Below are 18514 nucleotides of genomic sequence, written 5' to 3' on the forward strand. Positions count from 1 at the left end.
TGCGTTCTCCATATTTCCATGCACAGAATATGTTGTTTTCTTATTAATGTGAGGGGTTTCTTGTTTCCATTCAAATACAATTTATAGGGCTGAAGGTCCCATTTAAAACAAGGAAAGCAAAGACTGTTTGGGTGAAACATTACAGAAGCAGAATAAGGAATGAGGAATGAGCATGTCCAGCTGTCCCAAATACTAAGCTGTGAGTGTAGCTTTGAAAATCCTCCTCCAGATGCCATGTGACTAACTCCATCCCCATCACATTTTTTCACAAATTAAGATTCAATACATATTTTTCACCATTTGGGAATAAAAATGCCTATGGTCCCGTTTTAAATTATATGCTCATGGTGCTCAGTGCAGCTTTTACAGAAATTTCATTAGCAGCTCCAAATGGCACGAAGTTTTACATATGATGTAACAAATGCAGGTAATTTGATAACAGTGACCAGACTCCACACAATACAAAATAAACAAATCTCTATTAGTTTGAACACTCTCTATCATCCTTTTGAGATATTGTGGCCATGCTAAAACTTTGAACAGTGTTTACAGCTGTATAAATCAAAGCCGCTTGGATTTACATTTAGTCAAAGAAATCAAATGCAAACACCCTCTTTTAAAGCTGTTTATGGTGTTACATCCAAACACCACCCATAGCCTAACTCAAAAGGGAAAAAGGGCCAGTGGTGATGACTGTTAGCAGCCTAGAACAAATGATGTGACTTATACAAGATTGTGACCAAAAGATTATACTTATTTTTAAAAGAGAAACTAGAATTTAATCCATTCCTTTGAAAACTCTCAATCTCTGCATCGCTATACTTGTCTTTCATAGGAGGCTCCCTAAACACAAATTTTCATAACCAGAATCGCATTTGAAAGGCACTTGGGGCATTAAACCCAGATTAGATGGATTTACATCTCTATCCTCACCAAGTTGCCTTCCTTTTGATTACTGTACTAATACGCATTTCTTAAATCAATTAAAATGTTCCCTATTCATTATGTTCATCATTAAGAACAATTGGAGAATCCTGACAAACTTCACAGTCTACAAAAAAGTTCAAAATACTCAGGTTTCATTGGAAAAGAGTAGATGCTACAATTGATTCCTTTCAAATACATAAACTGAGAACTTTTTCTACGCAGCAAACACATATACACATACACATACACATGCACATACATATACATATACCAACTCAGATGTAAGTAAAAACCTTTCAGGATCCAAATGTGCACTTGCTAAATAGAATGGCTTGCTGCAAAATTAAAAGGTCTGCAATGACTACTTAGTCAAACTAGAATTAAAGGTCTTACCTAAAAATAATATCTGAATGAAAAATTTTTACACTCTGGCCAGTATTTATTTTAGTTTCAGTTCCTCACTATACTTTAACACGTTCAACTTAAAACTGACAGGTATTTGATAGTAAAGAAAAAGATGTTGACGCCTCTCTCTTTAAGATCCATTGTTGCAAAATAGTCTTGCATGATTATTGGTTGAATAGTTTCCATTTCTCACTCCTACAAGGACTGACACAGAAGAAAAACCGGCAAGTCTTATTAGCCCTGGGTAGCCCAAACTCGGACTTCGCTAGTATCACATTCATCAGAAGAGGTGAAAAAAACCCACTACCTTTTCAGAAGTGTAGCCATTGAAATCAGAATGCATTGAGCAAAGAAAGAAATAACAATCTGTTGTCATACATTCTTTTCAGGGTCAAAAAACAGGCAAGCAAGATTTTAAATAAGTAACTCATTCCAGGCAAGTACAGTGAAATAATTCCCAGGCTGACAGACTGCCATCATGTCCCACCGCTGCCATCAGGGTCCATGGCTGTGACTGCAAAGGTAGGTCTGGATTTGGAAAAACGGTTTAGCAGAGGAGGCAATAATAATTACTTCAATAATTAGATTCCATCTTGTGCTGCATATCAAGAGGCCAAGGCTTATCTGAAAGTTTAAGAGGCACCCAGAGTACCTCTACAGCCACCTATTTTAGCGAATGGTTCAATCAAATCTCCTCTTCTTGAAACAGTGAAAGAGCAAACACACTTTTTCCTGTCTCAATGAATTTAAAATGCACTGGAAATCAAATAGGAAAAAAAAAAAAAAACCAAAACAAAAAAACCAAACAATTGGAGAAAAGCAGTAAAAGGCGTGGAATAACGCTATCCATGACAGGGACTTGTATTCAGTACTGTCCTGTATTTTTGCTGCAGAAAGGATGCTCTACACCTAAACCAAGGAGGCAGAAGTTTTTGGCCCAGGTAAGGCGTGAGAGGGGCCCAAGCCAGGACTTGCACAGCTCGGGGAGATGAAGCCAAGTCACGGTCGGACAGACAGGACCCACACAGGACACAGGCCAAGCAGCGATTCTGCCCATTTCCACAGAGGCCATAGAGCTGGCTCTGCAGGCAGGAGCTCTCACACTTGTTAAATTATTACAAGAGTGTTTCTTAGCTCTCTCTCTTAGCTCAGGCCCTGAGGACCACGGGCAGTCCCTTCCCTCTTGCTCTCTAATTAGAAACCTGAAGTCATTACTTGGGCCAAGGGACAGCAAAATGAAATTGTTACTGGGTTTAGTGCACAGAGTGAAAAAGTTCTATGGATACCAGCATAATGTTGTCAAAACCATTGTACCATGTCTCAAAATGGTTTTACCATTAATAGACTTCCTGGAAGCTACTTGTCTGACCAAAAGAGAGGAGCTGCATGGAAACCAGATAGAAAGCAAATGACATTTTTAAATGTATGATGATCCTTTCTTTCCCCCAAGCATCCTGAAATAAAAGACACAAATGCAGAGCACTTGGAGGCTTCAACAGCATGCAGTGCTCGCGTTTTTAATTGTGACTGCACATTAACATCTGCCCTAAAATCTAGCCAGCAGCTTTTGGTGGACAAGAAAAGTACCCATAGTAATTAGGAATGAAAAGAAGGAGCAGTCAGACTAATTAACTTTCCTCAATGCTTCCCATTTAGCACATCTCAGGGATTTAAAATTAAAGACGTATATAATTTGCAATGTTTTCAAGATTAAGATGTCTGAAACTTATCGATTAGTTTTAGCTGCACAATGAAATCTGTTTCTTAGCTAGAAGTTGGATGGGCTAAAATTGTTCAGGCCAAGAAAACAAGCCGCTGCAGTGAGTGTTGAAGCCCTGACACGTTCAGCCCGTGCTTCACCCACCCCAGCACAGCGAGATCCACCCTGCCAGAGCCCATCTCCTCTGTGCTGCTGGCAGCTACAAGCTCCAAATGATGGTGGCTGGAGAGCTAATAACAATTTTCAAAGCTGGCAGTGACATTTCTGTGCAAACAGCTTAGGAACCTCCCCAGCGTGGGGAAAAAAAAACACTCCGAGAATTAACTTAGGCATTGCCAATACTAGGGATTTTAGCCATTACTGGTCACCTATTTCTGCAGCTTTCTGCATGCAGGCTGTGACAGAGATGACAAAACAAGACTGTGCTACCACTTGCCTGAAACCAGTATAGACTGTGCAGGTACATACTGCAGCCTATGCGAGTGCTGCCTGTTTCTCCAGGGGCTGCTGTTAATGCAAAGGCCCAAGTCAGGCTGCGAGATGTACCACTAAAAGCCTGAGAGGTACAAAAACAACTGCCCAGCCTTCAGCAGTATTTTTCTAAAGACTTCTTTTGGTGACATCTGCATGTGCTACATGTACACAGGGCCTTAATTCTGCTCTGAAATACAAATGAAAAGACACGAATAACTTTTTTTTAATTTTCTTTTTAATTTCAAACCCATTCAGCTTATTTCAGAGTCTCTATAATCTGGAAGCAAAGGGCTGCTGCTGCAACACCTCATCTGCTTGCACATTTGTTTAGAATTTTTAAAGCACAGAACAGAAATAATATGCAAGAAGTCAATGACCATTGGTATCATAAATATTTCCTGCTTATCTCTGGCATAAATCTAGAAACCAACTAAAAGATGCTTTCATTTGAGAGCAACTAGCCTGGCAAGCTGAAATCTTAAGACTCCACACAGCACTTCCCCAGCCACTTCACCTTCACTCTCCCCTTTCCCTTCCCACCTGCCTCACACTGCCTTTCAGCCCGGGGAAGCTGCAGGCACCCAGCTGCAGGGCAAGGGCCTCAGATTCATATTACATGGAAACAAAGGCTCAAAGGAAAGACTGCATCATAATTTACATCTCACACTTTAAATAACATGCAGAACATTCCTGTATCTAAAAGCGAACTGACTGTAAAGAGTACTGTGAGCCTGGCTACCTAGATTATTTAGTACTATTTAGACTATTCGCAGACTAGCGCTACTTAGAACATAAAAAAACAGCTGAACTGGGAAAATACCCAAAGGTTCAGCCAGCCAGCCAGCCAGCCAGCTATCCTCTCTCATAGGAGCCAATGTTGTAAGAATGAATGGGAGAAACAGTCTCCTCCTTCAGTATATGTGTCCAGCCATCAACAGTTTATAGACTTTCTGAGGAGGAACTTGCATTCTTATGACTGTGTTCCACAGCCTTTGCTGGACCTTTCTCCTAAGCAGTAGTCCATCCTTTCTAAATTTATGCTTGATCCTGGTCTCTGAAAGCTCTTGTGGTGCTGATATCCTCCACTCAATTATCTGTTGTCCAGAGAAGTGTGTCCCTTTGTCTCAAGTCTGTTCCCTGGTTAGTGTTAATGCTCTGATCCTCCAGGTACATGATAAAAGGTGGATCATTACTCTATATAATGTAATAGGGCACAACCTATAATACAATTTTATAGAGGATAACTATCCACCTTTTCTGTGCTGTTCATGTACATCGCTCATGTATTTTTTTCCAGCTATGATTATAGTCTTGGGGGTGACTTCCACCTGAAGAAACGACTGGACAATCTGATAAAACCTGGAACTTACCTGGTTCATGTCTGAACCAACTTTCAGAGAGCAACTTGTACAATATAAGGACTGTTTTACTTTGATTAAACTAATATTTTGTAACCTGTATTATCTTGTTGCAGTAATACATGATGCAAAGAACTGCGGTTTCATGGAATCCTTCAGACAGACAGACAGACAACAAAAGGCAGAGCAGAGAAAAGCTGGGCTTTTCATTTTGCAGTAAGTGACACAATTCTGCTTCGTTTTTTTCACAATTCAAATGAAAATATAAGCCATCCCAAACTGTTCGGATGAAGTGGAATAAAACAGTAAATAAAACAGTAAAAGCAAATACACATTTTCTTGACTTGATACATATGTGAAATAAAATCTTAAAAATACTTTCTGTAATTGTTCTAAACTTTACCTAATATTTATTCTCAGTCGAACTCACCATTCTGTTATTTTCTGTTACAGTGTAATCAAAATAGATCTTGTTTATGCAAATTAATATTTCTCAGTATCTTTCCTTAAAGGCTTAAAGAGCTGATCTGCCTACAGAAACTACTTTAGCAATACATTCTAACTAGTACATGAAGAAACCCCAAAACATAAACCTAGGATCAACGCTTTTCATGCCTGTCACAAAAGCACCGCGATCCCCAGATGCTACCAGAATATAGCATGATCCAGCACCTCAGCCTGTGTCCTTACTATACACAATGGCTCCCTTTGAACTAACTTTCTGATCCCATAAAACATGTATAAAAGCTCGAAGTTACGTTAATCACTGAGGACACCAGAAAAGCCAAAGAAAATGATGTATATTATAAAGTTGGTCCAAACTGGATGGACAGTGTACTTAGGGAGTAAAAAAATGGAAAGATGTATAGACTAGGGCACCGCAGGGGTCTGAGGCTATTTGATATTTTCATTCTAGACAAAAACTGTGGAGTGGAGTCTTCCTACACTAAGAGATGACACCAACAAGGGACATACAGCAGGGACACTGAAGACAAGATGAGAATTTGTTAAACGATCTTCACAAACTGGTGACACTTAAAAAAGCCCCAACAAACAGGATGTTTATCAGTGGGGGCAAGTATAAACTACTACACCAAGAAAGGAAAAAAACAACTTCACATAAAAGCCTGCTGCAAGAGGAAAGAAATAACCATGATCATAACGGAGAGAAAGGAGAGCCAATGCATTTAAATTGCAGCAGGAAAGACTTAGGTTAGATAATAGAAAAACCTCCCTAGGCACTAAGAACAGCACTGGGACAGACCAACTGGTCTGGAATGTTTCCATTGTCGTAAGTCTTCATGAGCAGCATAAACAAATGTGAAAGAAATGACACAGGCACTGGCAAGACCGTATTGAAAAGGAGGATATTTAGAGGCTCTCTAGAGACCTCCTTGCCAGCTTCATGGTTCTTTGAAATCTCATCTGTTTGTATACATTTCTGAAATGGCTCCTTAACAAACTACACATCTCCTTTCTCAAGCACTTGACTCTACCCATGACTGTAGCCAACTTTTGTCTGTGAGGCAGAGGGAAATTTGGGATCACAATTCCAAATGGACCTTGCATGCAGCATTAAACTTGACATCAAACTTCCTGAGTAACCTCGTTGCATTTTATGAACAGCCTAGAAATAATATCGCATCAGAAAAATGTCCCACTCCTAAATATTTCACATGAACTGTGATGCATGTATGTGTGGAAAATTCTGCTAGAAGTCTCACCTCTAGAAGTTTCCCATTTAGGGAATACATGGCATAAACAATTTTGAAAATCGCTTCTGTGACATCACCAGTGGTAAGCTTAGTTTTTGTGAGATGGGCAAGTAAGCACTGATGTTTCCCAGCACCTTCCTGTGTGCTTTGGTTGTTGTGGCTGTGGGCTCGGACTTGGGGAGGCAGGAGTGAAGCAGGCAGGCAATCCAGATAGTCCTTATTTAGGTAAAACCACTTAAGAATTTTTCACAATAACCTCTGTTTTCAGATAATTTAAGGTTTTCTATCTTGTATCTCTAATTTACTTTTTAAGCTGCTTCCAGTAGCTTCCAGCTAGTGCAGTGTTTTTATGGTGCACATCCCCGAGGGAACTGGGGATAGCTGTAAAAATGCCAGTACTCTAAACCTTCATGTCTCTGCTCACAGGGATGGAGAATCTACCCTTTGAGAAACAAAGCTCCTCAACTTCTTTCCCTTCCATGATGCGACATTAATGGTTTTCAACTGCTTCCAATTTTAAAATCCATAAACATTTTCTAACACATGGATGGTCTCAACCAACAGCAGGTGGATAATCAAGCCAACTGACAAAAAACTTGCTCTCTTCTTAGTAGCAGATGAAGCTGTACATTTTTAAGAGTAATATACAATTCCTCAAGAGTCTGGAGACCAAAGTCTGAAACTCTCTGCTTCCAGCTATTTGTTGACTACAGCTTTCTTCAAAAATAGCAGCAGCAACTACTAAAATTCTGCTGTCCCAGAGGTCATAGCTAAGGTTTAATAAAGCTAATAGAACTGAACTGTTTTAAAATCCAGTTTAGCCAGCTAAGCAACAGGAAAAGTGCCCACTTTCTTTGGTGGATATCCAAGCCCTACATGGTGATTGAGACAGCGCTGTCACGGGCGCTGCAAACAGCCAAGAGCTGTGGACAGACTGGCCCTGATGGATAATAATTCTTAATTAGGTTTTCTGGCTCTTTGGATGGAGAACTTGAACAAATTCCTGCTCGCATTGAGGTATATGCTTTGTCCTTGCAGACAGATTTGTTTATGTGTCCCCAAAATGCATTTGTAGGAAGCTCTTTCCAGATACGCTGCTATTTTCTTGAAACGCATCCATAACATTTGATCAGGTAAAGCTGCTCTTGTGCTAAATAAATACAAGGTCTGACGATTCCAGCAGAAGATGGACCAGCTTAATTAGGAAGGTATTGAAGTCTCCTTCCTCTTTGTTGCACCTTACAGACAAAGAGTAGCTTCTTAACAGCTGTCATGTGGCTGCTATCATTAGGCAAACTGAGGAAGCATAACACTGTTCAGTGATGATAGCAGCTCATACTGTAGCCAGAAGGGTGACCCCATACCTTCTCTCTTACATTCTTATGCAGCCTGTGATCCTTTCTTGAGGATTTGCTACTTCAAAATACAAATGTATATCCAGTTTCATTCACAGTCAGTGATTTTTTCTGGCTGAATTGACTGGAATTATTACATTAAAGCACACATAGTCTCTTTGGAAAGAGAAATATCTTGCGGTGGGGGAAAGATGCTCAATACTTTCTGCACTTCAGAAATTCAGTAGCAAAAAGGGCCAAATCTGTAGAATCAGTTTTAAAGCTAAACAGTTAGAAGGGTTCCTATTTTGAAGTTTATAAATGTTAATGATTTCCTGGAAAGAGTGCCACTGACATAATTTTGAACTTGCTCCTTTGAGGAAGATGTCTCTATAAATGATTTCTGAGCTTTGTATTTGCTCAGCTAGGTTTACTGTCAAAAGCATTCTTCAGAAGCCTCAGACATTTACACCTCAAATGTCACCTGCAAATGCAAGCACGATGAGTTTGCTGCTTATGGAAGGGATGAGTTTCTGAGTAACATCTAGAGCTCTGTCACTAAAAACCTTTCTGATCCTGAATCAAAAACATACTTGGTTCAAACCTTCAATGTGCCTTGCCTAGTCAGTCATGATGCTTTTACAGCCTCTTTTCCCTGTAAAACTTTTAGATTGTTCGGGGAAAAAAATGCTGTGGAAGTGCTATATTATTCGCTATAGTAGCTATAATGAGTAACAAAAGAATAGTAAAAAAGTAATCACTGTCGTCTAATCTTTACAGTAACACCCAGGTCTCTACCTGGCACAGAAGCTGGAGAGAAGGGGGAGCAGGTACTGCTCATGGTCTAGGAAGAACAAACCAGGCCAATGCCACTGAGAGGTTGCTTTCTATAATCTCAGAAAAGCTGTGGCAATCAGGTGAAGTCCCCAATGACTGAATAAAGGCAAATGTTAAGCCCTTCATAAAATAAAAAGTAGTGGGATCCAGAGAACTACAAGTCAAACAAACTAATCTCAGTCCCCAGGAAAATTATTGACTGGAGGGGTGGAATAAAAGTGGCTGGAGCACTGACCGGATCTCTGGGCTCAACAGGTAGCCATCAAGAGCTTGAGGTCTAACTGGTGGCTGGTTATGAATGGTGTGATCCTCTAGGGTCAATACGAGGCCAGTACCCTTTGCACCTTGAGAAATAACCCAGACAAGGATGGACTGCATCTTCACTAAATTTGTGGAAGAAGCAGTTGCGTATGCTGGAAGGCAGAGCTGCTGGGCAGAGAGATCAAAATCCAGGAGTGGCCTGACAAAGACCTCAGAAAAGTCAGCAAAGACAAGAACAGAGTCCTGTACTGGAAGAGGACAACCCACTGCAACAGTATGGAGGTGCATGAACAGGATAGCAGCTCTGCAGAACAGGACCTGCAGGCCCTGGTGGACAGAAGGCACCAATCAGACCTTGTGCCAATGATGGCAACATGGGGCTACATTAGCAATAGGGTACCCAACAGGTCAAAGTAAGTGATTTTTCTAAATAGTGCATCTTCTTTGGGGACTCCAGCACAAGGATGGTATGAACAAAGTGGACAGAGTGGACTCACACTAACATCATCATCCCTGCTGGATGATCAGCTTGTTCTCATTGTTGTTTATCATTCCAATAGCAATTACCTCAGCTGTGTTGTGTTGTGATTTTAAACTTGATTCCAAACCACCAATGGAAACTCTGAACAGTTGAGGATGTACCAGTCCCTGAAGAATCCTATTAGAAACACTCATCAAATGACTTCATATAGGAAACTACTTGGAGAGCTGCAAGCCAGATCTTAATCTGTTTAACCTGTGTCCTTCCCATCAAGAGCAGCTTACATGTGGTCTTCCTGGAATGCTTTGCTACTGAATGAATTCTTTCTTCTTCAGGTTTAATTCTGATGCCATTACAGTTCGTTTTCCAGAAACAAAATCCACAAATTCACAGATATTTCTGCTGTTATTCTTAACAGCCATTCTGGATCACTACCCCGTTGGTTGGAAATCTTACAACATGTCCACACTATGAATGCTTGTAATTTTTCATACAGTCAATTTCCAAAAAGAAAGGAAAAAAAAAAGTGGAGACAATCACATTTAACTTTCACGCTTTTCCATCAGCAAATGCAGTAAATGCTTTCCACCTCCAACTTCCTTACAGAATACAAATTAAATCTTTTTTTTTTTTTTTCCTTCATTATTTGCATGAGCTTCAGCAAAGTCAGGGACAGTTCTAGGAATAAGGATTAACTAATTTGTACTTCCAAACTGCATATTTAACATGTTAACACTGAGCTCTGTGTGTTAATGTAGGTCACTTGGTTTTTTAGGATTAACAAATGACAAATGCTTCCATATGAAAAGAATATTCCCACCCACAGAAACAGAATTCAGCTTTCCTATGCAGCAAACAATAGAGAATTAATATGCCTCTCAGAGGCACAGCCAGAATAAAAACAACCACACCCCAAATCCAAATGAGATTCTCAGTTAGATATTTTTCAGTCTTTCTTTTCTGAGACAAAGCAATTTCTCCTGCTAACAAGGTGAGTGGCAGAGGCAAATTTACTGATGATTTTTGAAACATTTAGGAATTTTGTTTGCCTACAGAGGAATCTATTGAATAACAGGTCTTTTACCCCGATCCACCTCATGTAATTTTTTAAGAGCGAGCATCTAAAAGCAGGAAAAAAATCAACCTTACTGAGATTCACAGAGGGAACAGTGACAAAATACCTTTAAGAGAAGGAAGTCCATTTGCCAAAAAGTGCAACAACCATTAGAATTTATTATTTTATTTGAAACACTTTAAGTTTTCCTTATTAGATTAATGAGTTTATTTAGTATTTGTACAGTGTTGAATGCATTGGAACAATTTTCAGTTTTACTTCATGTTGGATTATAAAAGCCTATCAGAATGTCAATGTTTCAAACTAACTTATTGTAACATTCTGATACGATTATTTTAAAGCTGACTTGCCTCAGTTTTTTGGAAGACAAATGTAAGCGCTATGTATTATGAGCTGCTAAACCAGTGTGCTGTTATTCTTAGTTTATGACCACCAAGGAAACTTTGTCAAATAAAACGCGTCACAGATACCTAAGTAAAAATAATAACTAGAAACAAAGTAAGAAATTGAAGCTGTTGAGCAATGTATGATAGAGTTTTGCAAATATTTTTGGTTTCACAGTTCAAATTTACTCTGGGATTGGCAAGTGAACAATAGTTCTATTTTTTAACTGCAATTAGGATTTTTTTAATTGTAATGAGGATTAAATGTGGAAAGAGGTATTTCATTATGGAAAATGCTCGTAAGATTTACTGGCAGTCACAGCTTTTTTTAAGGCCAGTAAGTCCCATTACCATCTAATCACACCTTTTGAATAACACATAGCAAAGATCCTCACCTTGTAACTACTGCATCAAGCCCATTCCTCCTGCTTGAATTACCCTTTACTTTTTGAAGGACACCCAAATCTTGTTTTACACATTCAAAATGATGGAGAATTCACCAAGTCTACCAAGGTGCTTCCGTAGCTCCCTAACCCTACTGGAAGAAGGTGTTTGCTTTCTTCCATGTGGAATTTGTTTAGACTCAGACAGACTGACCTGCTAATGGACTATTTTTTAAAACAAGGGAAAAACGTGCTGTAACTAGACAAATTGCTTCCCTGGCCTAATATGTATGCTGTAGCTAAGTCATCACTTAACATAGTTTTGCATAAATAGAGACAGATTTAATGTCTCTCGTGTCTCACTGTAAGGTACAATTTCTAGACTTTCAAGTCTTCCTGCAGCTCTTTCGTGATTTTGCTTGCACTAAAATGTCACTAATGTTGAGTGAAGTAAAACCACTTAGTACTACCTCATAGTAATTGTAGCATTCACCCTTGATTGTGTCAGCCTTTCTCTTCTTAGTATTTCAATCATTCTCTAATAAATTACTCTTAAAAGATATTCCTGAACAGTGGGAGTTCAGAGTTAAGGTAGTGAGTTCATTCAGAAGCAGGCTTCATTTTTGTCAAAATAAGCATGAATGAAAAGTTTTAAAGTTTTTGCAGGAGTCATGAATTATTTTGGCTCAAAGATGACACATTATTTTTGAGTTCACATGTCCGCCCTGTATCCTCGCATGATTAGAAATGTACATGCTCTAATGAGAAATATATTACAGAAGCCTTCTTAAAACCACCAGTAAAATTTGCATTCAGGCACTGTGCCTAATCACCCAACTCCATCCGTCCCTCCAACAGTCCTGTCCCAGCTGGACATCTGCATGGTCTGTGTCCATTCTACATGAACACACCAGCTTGCAATTCTGATGTTTCCTGATAATCACTGGTAGTCCCATGTTCCAATGTGCCAAAACAAGACTCCAGACCAAGCAGAACAAAGGTAGAAAGAATTATATGTAAAGTAATGTCAAGCTTGTCTGGTAGTCAAATAGATCAACTAATATGAAAACATACCATAACCTACAGACTAGCCCTTTCATTAAACGGTTAGTCTCAAAGACTTTATTAACTTTATTAAAAGCAGAAAAGGTCATATGAAAGGCTAATATAACTGAGATATTATGTTATACTATGAGCCTTTTAAGGTATCCACCTTCATAAAAAGTTGCAGCATATTGAATTTATTTAATTACTCTAGAGTAATTTCTAATTTCAAAAGACCATTTTTGTGGAACAATGATAAATTAGAGCAGAGATGAATTATTTTACAGATTAATACACACAGTTCTAACTGCAATCAAGACTTTAAATGGTTCTAATAGCTGTAGCACTTATACTAGGTTCTTTAAATGCCAAGCAATTATAATTGTTCTCTTAGCATACTGCTTTAATTTAATACCTCCCAAGTTGCAGAAAATTTGAATTCTGCAGTGGAACACACTCATTCACTCTATTTCCTTTCAGAATAATAAAATAAGATATTTAAAAGGAAACAAATGACCTGGAAAAGGCAATATAATGTTGCTAATTATCACACAACACTGCTGATGTATCTCGGGCTTATTGAGATCAAGATTCAGGCAAGATATAGGTGTAGACCATAAGACCCTTAATTCCACCCAAAAATAAATCAGGCCTATAGTGGCTGGTGTTGGTGTTGTGCTTCAACACATGTCCAGAGCAGTGGGAACTCAGCAGGTAGAGAAATGCAGCACCTGTGGAGTAATTAAAATCATTTAAGCACTTGGAATACTGTGTGTAAAGCTTGTGTTGTGCGTAGGTTTTGGGGCTTTTGTCCAACCTTTTGCTCCATGAGTGAGCAGGAGACATTTCACTTGTGTTAGTTACTTGGTCAGATAACTGGAGCTCTCCACATAATGCCCTCCGCTAAACATCTCAGACTTCCAATTACACAAATGCTGCACATTAACGTGAGGAAGTTATGTTTAATACCTATTTGTAAGGAAATGTTTTTCTCTTTCCTTCATCTTATAGGAAGGTCTTTCTCAAGAGCAACATCCTTTCCCTGTACAGAATCAAGTCAAAGGCTTTTCAGCATTGGCTTATGAAGTCTTAGACTATGTCAACCTGATTTTTCCTCTTTTTCCTTGCAGTTTTTAGTCTTTTGGCAATAAAACGCAGTGAGAAACTGGATCCAAAGACTGTCCAAGTCTGAAGAGAGTATGACACAGGTACTGAGGTGCAATGCTTCCTGTGTCACAGTGGAAGATCACTTCCAATCAGTGATACAGCCGAGTGTGAACAGTTTGCCTACTTACAGCTTGGCAAATAGAGAGTTTACCCAATTCTTCATGCCCAGCTGGCCATATCAAGTCGGGGAGTTTTCCCATTTTCCCACCACTTTCTGAAACACCCCTGGCTGACACCGAGCAGAGGAGCAGGTTTGGCCCGAGCCTGCTGGCAGGCTCACTCTGGAGTTTGGTGTTGCAAGGGATGATGGGGATGGAAGGATGGGTGGCAGTGTGCTCCAGAAAAGTGGTGGAACTGAAGGATTTGACCTCTTAGGTAATAAGAAAGGAAACCATGAATGTCAAAGTCTGGTGTCTAAGGGCCAAAATACATCTTATTTTAGATGAAGGTAATAAAGAAGCATTATGAAAACATAAAAATGAGAGGAATGATACATGATAGCATTTGTTTTCCACCTCCTAGAAAATGACGAAGAGATTGGGTTAGCAATGAATTTTTGATTTCTGAAGAAACATTAAATTTAGATGAACTACTGGTTTATTAGTTTCTGGAAGAATTATTCCTCCTCTTGTGTAATGTAACAAAAAAGCAAGACACCATTACTGTGGAGACAGAGAGACACGAACAATCATCAAGGTTCAGAGTGACATCGTAAAGATGAGTTTCACCTTTAGGTCACTGGTTGAATTTTAAATAGAGGAGTTGCCACACGCCTTTTGGGAGTTGTTTGATGTCCTGGGTCAGCTTGATCTCAAATACAGCTCAGTTTCTAAGAGACAAGTGTTCCCATCACAAGCACTGCAGCAACAGATAACCTCCCAATGAGCCCTGCAGAAAGTAGCATCCTTGAACCAGCTCTTCTGGAAATACTGTGTCACAACAGCCTTCCCTCTGCAAAAATAGGAGAGCATCTATTTTCATCTCCCCAACATGTAAAGCTGAACTGATATTCACTGGCTGCCATAATGCAAATACAATCACTTCATTCTCAGTTTCTGCAGATTTGCAAGGAAGGCTGACTCAGCCCTGGTCACTACCTTAGGAACTTCTCTAAATCATGTTCAAAGCATCCTTGTGATCATACTTTGCTTTTTCAATAAAAATACCTGAGAACTGGTCTAGCAGGGCTTGCTTAATGTTTTTTAACCCTTTCAGACACTGAAGAAGCCTGTTGTGAAAAAGCACATAAAGAAACCAAACAAATAAACCCAGTCAAGGTATTTCCCCAGCTATCTTTGCAAATTACGTTCAAGACTGATTAGGACTCAGCGTTGGAAAGTAACAGCTTAATGTGCCACAGTTTAGACATATCCCTAACTAAAAACAAATACATAATTGAGCCCTTAAACAGGAAGCTGAGAAAGATAATTGCATAATTAATGAAGGAGCAGTCTTAGGTTCAATGGTCATCTCAACCTGTAAAACGACAGCATAAAATATGACACCGAAAAAACCCCAAACCAACATTTCATTTGATTAATGCTTCATGAAAAAGCAAAACAAATGTTATACAAATATTTTCAGTAGCTGAAAACTGGCTATGAATAGAAAAACACAGTCACAGACATTCCTCATTGCTGGGCTGAACTGTTCTCAAAATAATCCAATGTAAAGGCCACTGACAGAAATATTTCTAATACTCCGCAGTCACAAAGCATTAAACCGCTGTGTTTGGTGCAGATCACCTTGCTTGTGCTTTAGAGATACTATTTCAGTTTCAGCCTATGGCTTGCAAAGCACTCAGAACTCTCCTGGCCTCTCTCATCCTACAATCTCAGAGTAGTCACCGCAGTTTTCTTGCAAATATGTTGAGGTAACATTACAAATAACATTTCATTGCATGCCAATTAAAAATAAACATACTGGAAATCACAGAGAGTAAGAAGTCAGAAGTTACTTTGCCTGTCTCAGGAGCAGCTAAGAACAGTCCTGAAAAACACACATTCTGTTGCCCTCTGTGTATCTCTCAGATCAAAAGGAGCAGGAGGAGCGGAATTTTAATTGCATCTGAAAAGGCAAATCCCAGAATCTATTTAACACCAAAAAGGAGAAAAAATATATAGAAATGATGCCAGAAACCAGACTTCTCACTCAAGAAGTACACCCATATTTTCTCTCACTGTTGCAATAACAAAGCCACCAAGTGTATTTTCAAGAAAATATTTAAATAAAATGGATGAAGTGTCAACGCTTGACTGCTTGTTTAAATTGGACAAAATTATAAAAGCTATTACAGTGTGTTCAATTTGTTCCAACGTTATTATATACCATAAGGGCTCATTTGAGCAGTGAGAATACTGCAGACAAAGCGTGAGGATCACAAGATGTCTTAGACTTCTCCCTCATAGAGTATGAAAAACAATCTAAAGCAGATGAAATTATTTAGGGGAAATAATTCCTTCTTACCAGAGCTCGATGGGGAAAAAACAAATCACTGTTCCTTTATACTGCAAGAACACTTTGTTATTTGCTTAACGCGAAGTTAAATGAATCAAAGCTTCAGACAGCAAAAAACCCCCATCATCAATTAATGTGCCAAATTTTTAATAGCAGAACAAATCAGAATTATTTAAAAACACGGGTCTCAGTTCTCATTTACTGATATTTTCCCAAGGTTGAGCTTATAGATTATAATATTTTTCATGGTTTATTCTTTCTGAGAAGTATGGATGAGCATGGGAGAGGGGTCCCATTTCTGCCCTGCTCCTGTTGAGCGTATTTTACACATGTAGCTCAGGTGACTAATCAAGAGGGCCATGGCAAGCTGTAGCTGTTTCTGCTCCAGATCCACCTCAGCTGATGAACAGTGGTGTACAACAGCTCAATACACAGTCATTACAAACGCCAATTACATCATCAACTGAAAACAAGGCATTCGAATGCTAAATTCTTCTCTCTCCTTCCATAATCTGTCACCCTCAGATGAGAAGCACAACAGAAGTCCCTGATGACTCACCACAATGTCCTCCATGTTCTGTCCCCAACACCTTATGTAGGAAATAATTTGGATGCACCTGCATTTTCTGAATAGAGGCTGTATGGTGAGTTCTCATATTCCATGTACAGCACAGACATGTTGGTCCAAAATTATAGACTAGTCGTCTTTACATGAGCCTTTACAGGCTGTGGAGGACATGGCTACAGCCTCTCAGCAGTGCTTACAGGCTCTCAACTCAACTCAGCACATGGTCCTAACATTCATGTACAGTGTGGAGGCATCTTACAGAGGCTTACAGAGCCTAGGACCCCAGGTGCACACCACTGTCACAGCTGTATGACATTGCACCAAACAGCTCACGCCTCATCTGTAAAGCAGAATACCAGCTGAAGACGAATCACTCGCTTTTTAACAATGCCCCTTCATTTACACTTCTTGCCCAGCATAAATATTGTGCTTTAAAAATTAGATATCCATACATTTTTTGAGGCAGTCAACTTCATGGAATCTGTACACCCCAGGTGAGTGAGAAGCAAAGGGTTCTGACCATAAATCAGAAGCATATATTCTATGACCTACTCTGTTTTCCACAAGAACAAGTAAAAACAAGGCAGTTAATCAACTATTAAGAGATGCTAAGCATATAATACCTGCTAGTAAGACTAGCCCGAGAAATGTGCCAGTCTGCTTCAGTCATAAAACATAGGAGGAAAAGAATCTTAAAATTTTAAAACGAATCATATTTTTTTAAATATCAGTGTAATTAAACCTTTTTCTTTCTACTATTATTCAAGCATGGAAACTGCCATGGAAATTCACTGAGTCTTGACCCAGGCTGGCTGCCAACTGGGACTCTCGTGCCCTGTAAGCCCCCATGCTAGTGTGGGGTCTCCTGTATGGGGGGCAGCCAGCGCTGGATCTCTCTCACAGCTTGCAAGCCTCTTTGCCAACAAGCTGCTCCTCACTGGGAGCCGGATACAATACTCCAAACAAACCCCTAAAACAGTTCAAACTTTGCAGAATTTTACCCCTTTAGTATACCCTAGTGCCCCATAACCATTTAAATGTCACATCTCAAATACATTGCTTTTTTCCACATGTGAAACAGCGAGAAAAAGCTCTGTATTTCAAAGTCAAAATAATAACAATAATTAAAAAATTATTTTTTCTGCATTGGAGAATTCCCCTTTGCCTTAGTTTACTATTTATAAACCACCAGTCTGGGATTAATTATTATAAATCCTTAAAGCCTAAAAGAAGATTTTAGGCATGTTATGCTATGTATAATCTATATCATTATTAAACTGTAGCTCAAATGCACTTTATGTCCTATTTCTGCTGGTCACCTTTTAACATTTCCGTATTTTATCTATGGAAAATTTTATTCATTGAAAGAAAGCATTTCTTACTATTTTCAAACACCAGACCGCCCACGAGACGTGCCACTGCCCAGGAGCAGCGGCGACACCTGTAAAGCACACTCACCCGGCACCCCAGCTCTCATCCAGTAATCAATGTCCGTTCCATCTGCACTGTCGTAAACATCTGTGACATTGATGGGCTGCAGCAGAGTCATGATCTCTTTCATGATGTCCCGAGCTTTAGCATTGCCAGTAAAACCCAGTCCAGATGGCTTGAAGGTGCCCTCATCAGACTCCATGACGATATCAAAGTTGGAGATATTTTCCTAAACATGTAAGGGAAGAAGATACTGGTTTGTGATTGCTATTTTAACTGGCATCATATACTGGCTTCTAGAAGTCATTGTGAGCATACCATATCAAATTTGTTTAAAAAGCAGAGAAATGCTTCCTGTGTATATAAGCATAAGGGACCTAATCTTTCTGTATGAAAAAGCTGTAACAGCTCAAATTCAGTTCTGAGGCATCAATATTTTGTAGGAGCCACAACATGACTGGCCTGCTGTCCCCAAACACTTGCTTTAAGACTTC

The 18514-nt window shown here is 39.3% G+C and overlaps 1 protein-coding gene and 1 long non-coding RNA gene across 3 annotated transcripts in view; one reads left to right on the forward strand and one right to left on the reverse strand.

Moving 5' to 3' along the window:
* Positions 1-18514, reverse strand: part of CPQ (carboxypeptidase Q) — a 159277-nt gene that overhangs the window by 12590 nt on the left and 128173 nt on the right. The window contains exon 7 of the mRNA XM_065831608.2: positions 18048-18249. Coding sequence (XP_065687680.1) covers positions 18048-18249 — 202 coding nt within the window. The remainder of the gene's footprint in view (positions 1-18047; positions 18250-18514) is intronic.
* Positions 1733-13818, forward strand: LOC139827347 (uncharacterized). Of its 2 annotated transcripts, none has more exons than XR_011737866.1 (4): positions 1733-1854; positions 2226-2273; positions 5001-5100; positions 13528-13818. It is a non-coding gene; the product is annotated as an uncharacterized lncRNA (long non-coding RNA). The 2 variants fall into 2 exon arrangements; XR_011737867.1 differs by lacking the exon at positions 13528-13818 and adding an exon at positions 5801-6056.

The sequence above is a fragment of the Patagioenas fasciata genome, chromosome 2 (assembly GCF_037038585.1).
Source record: "Patagioenas fasciata isolate bPatFas1 chromosome 2, bPatFas1.hap1, whole genome shotgun sequence".
Taxonomy (NCBI): Eukaryota; Metazoa; Chordata; class Aves; order Columbiformes; family Columbidae; genus Patagioenas; species Patagioenas fasciata.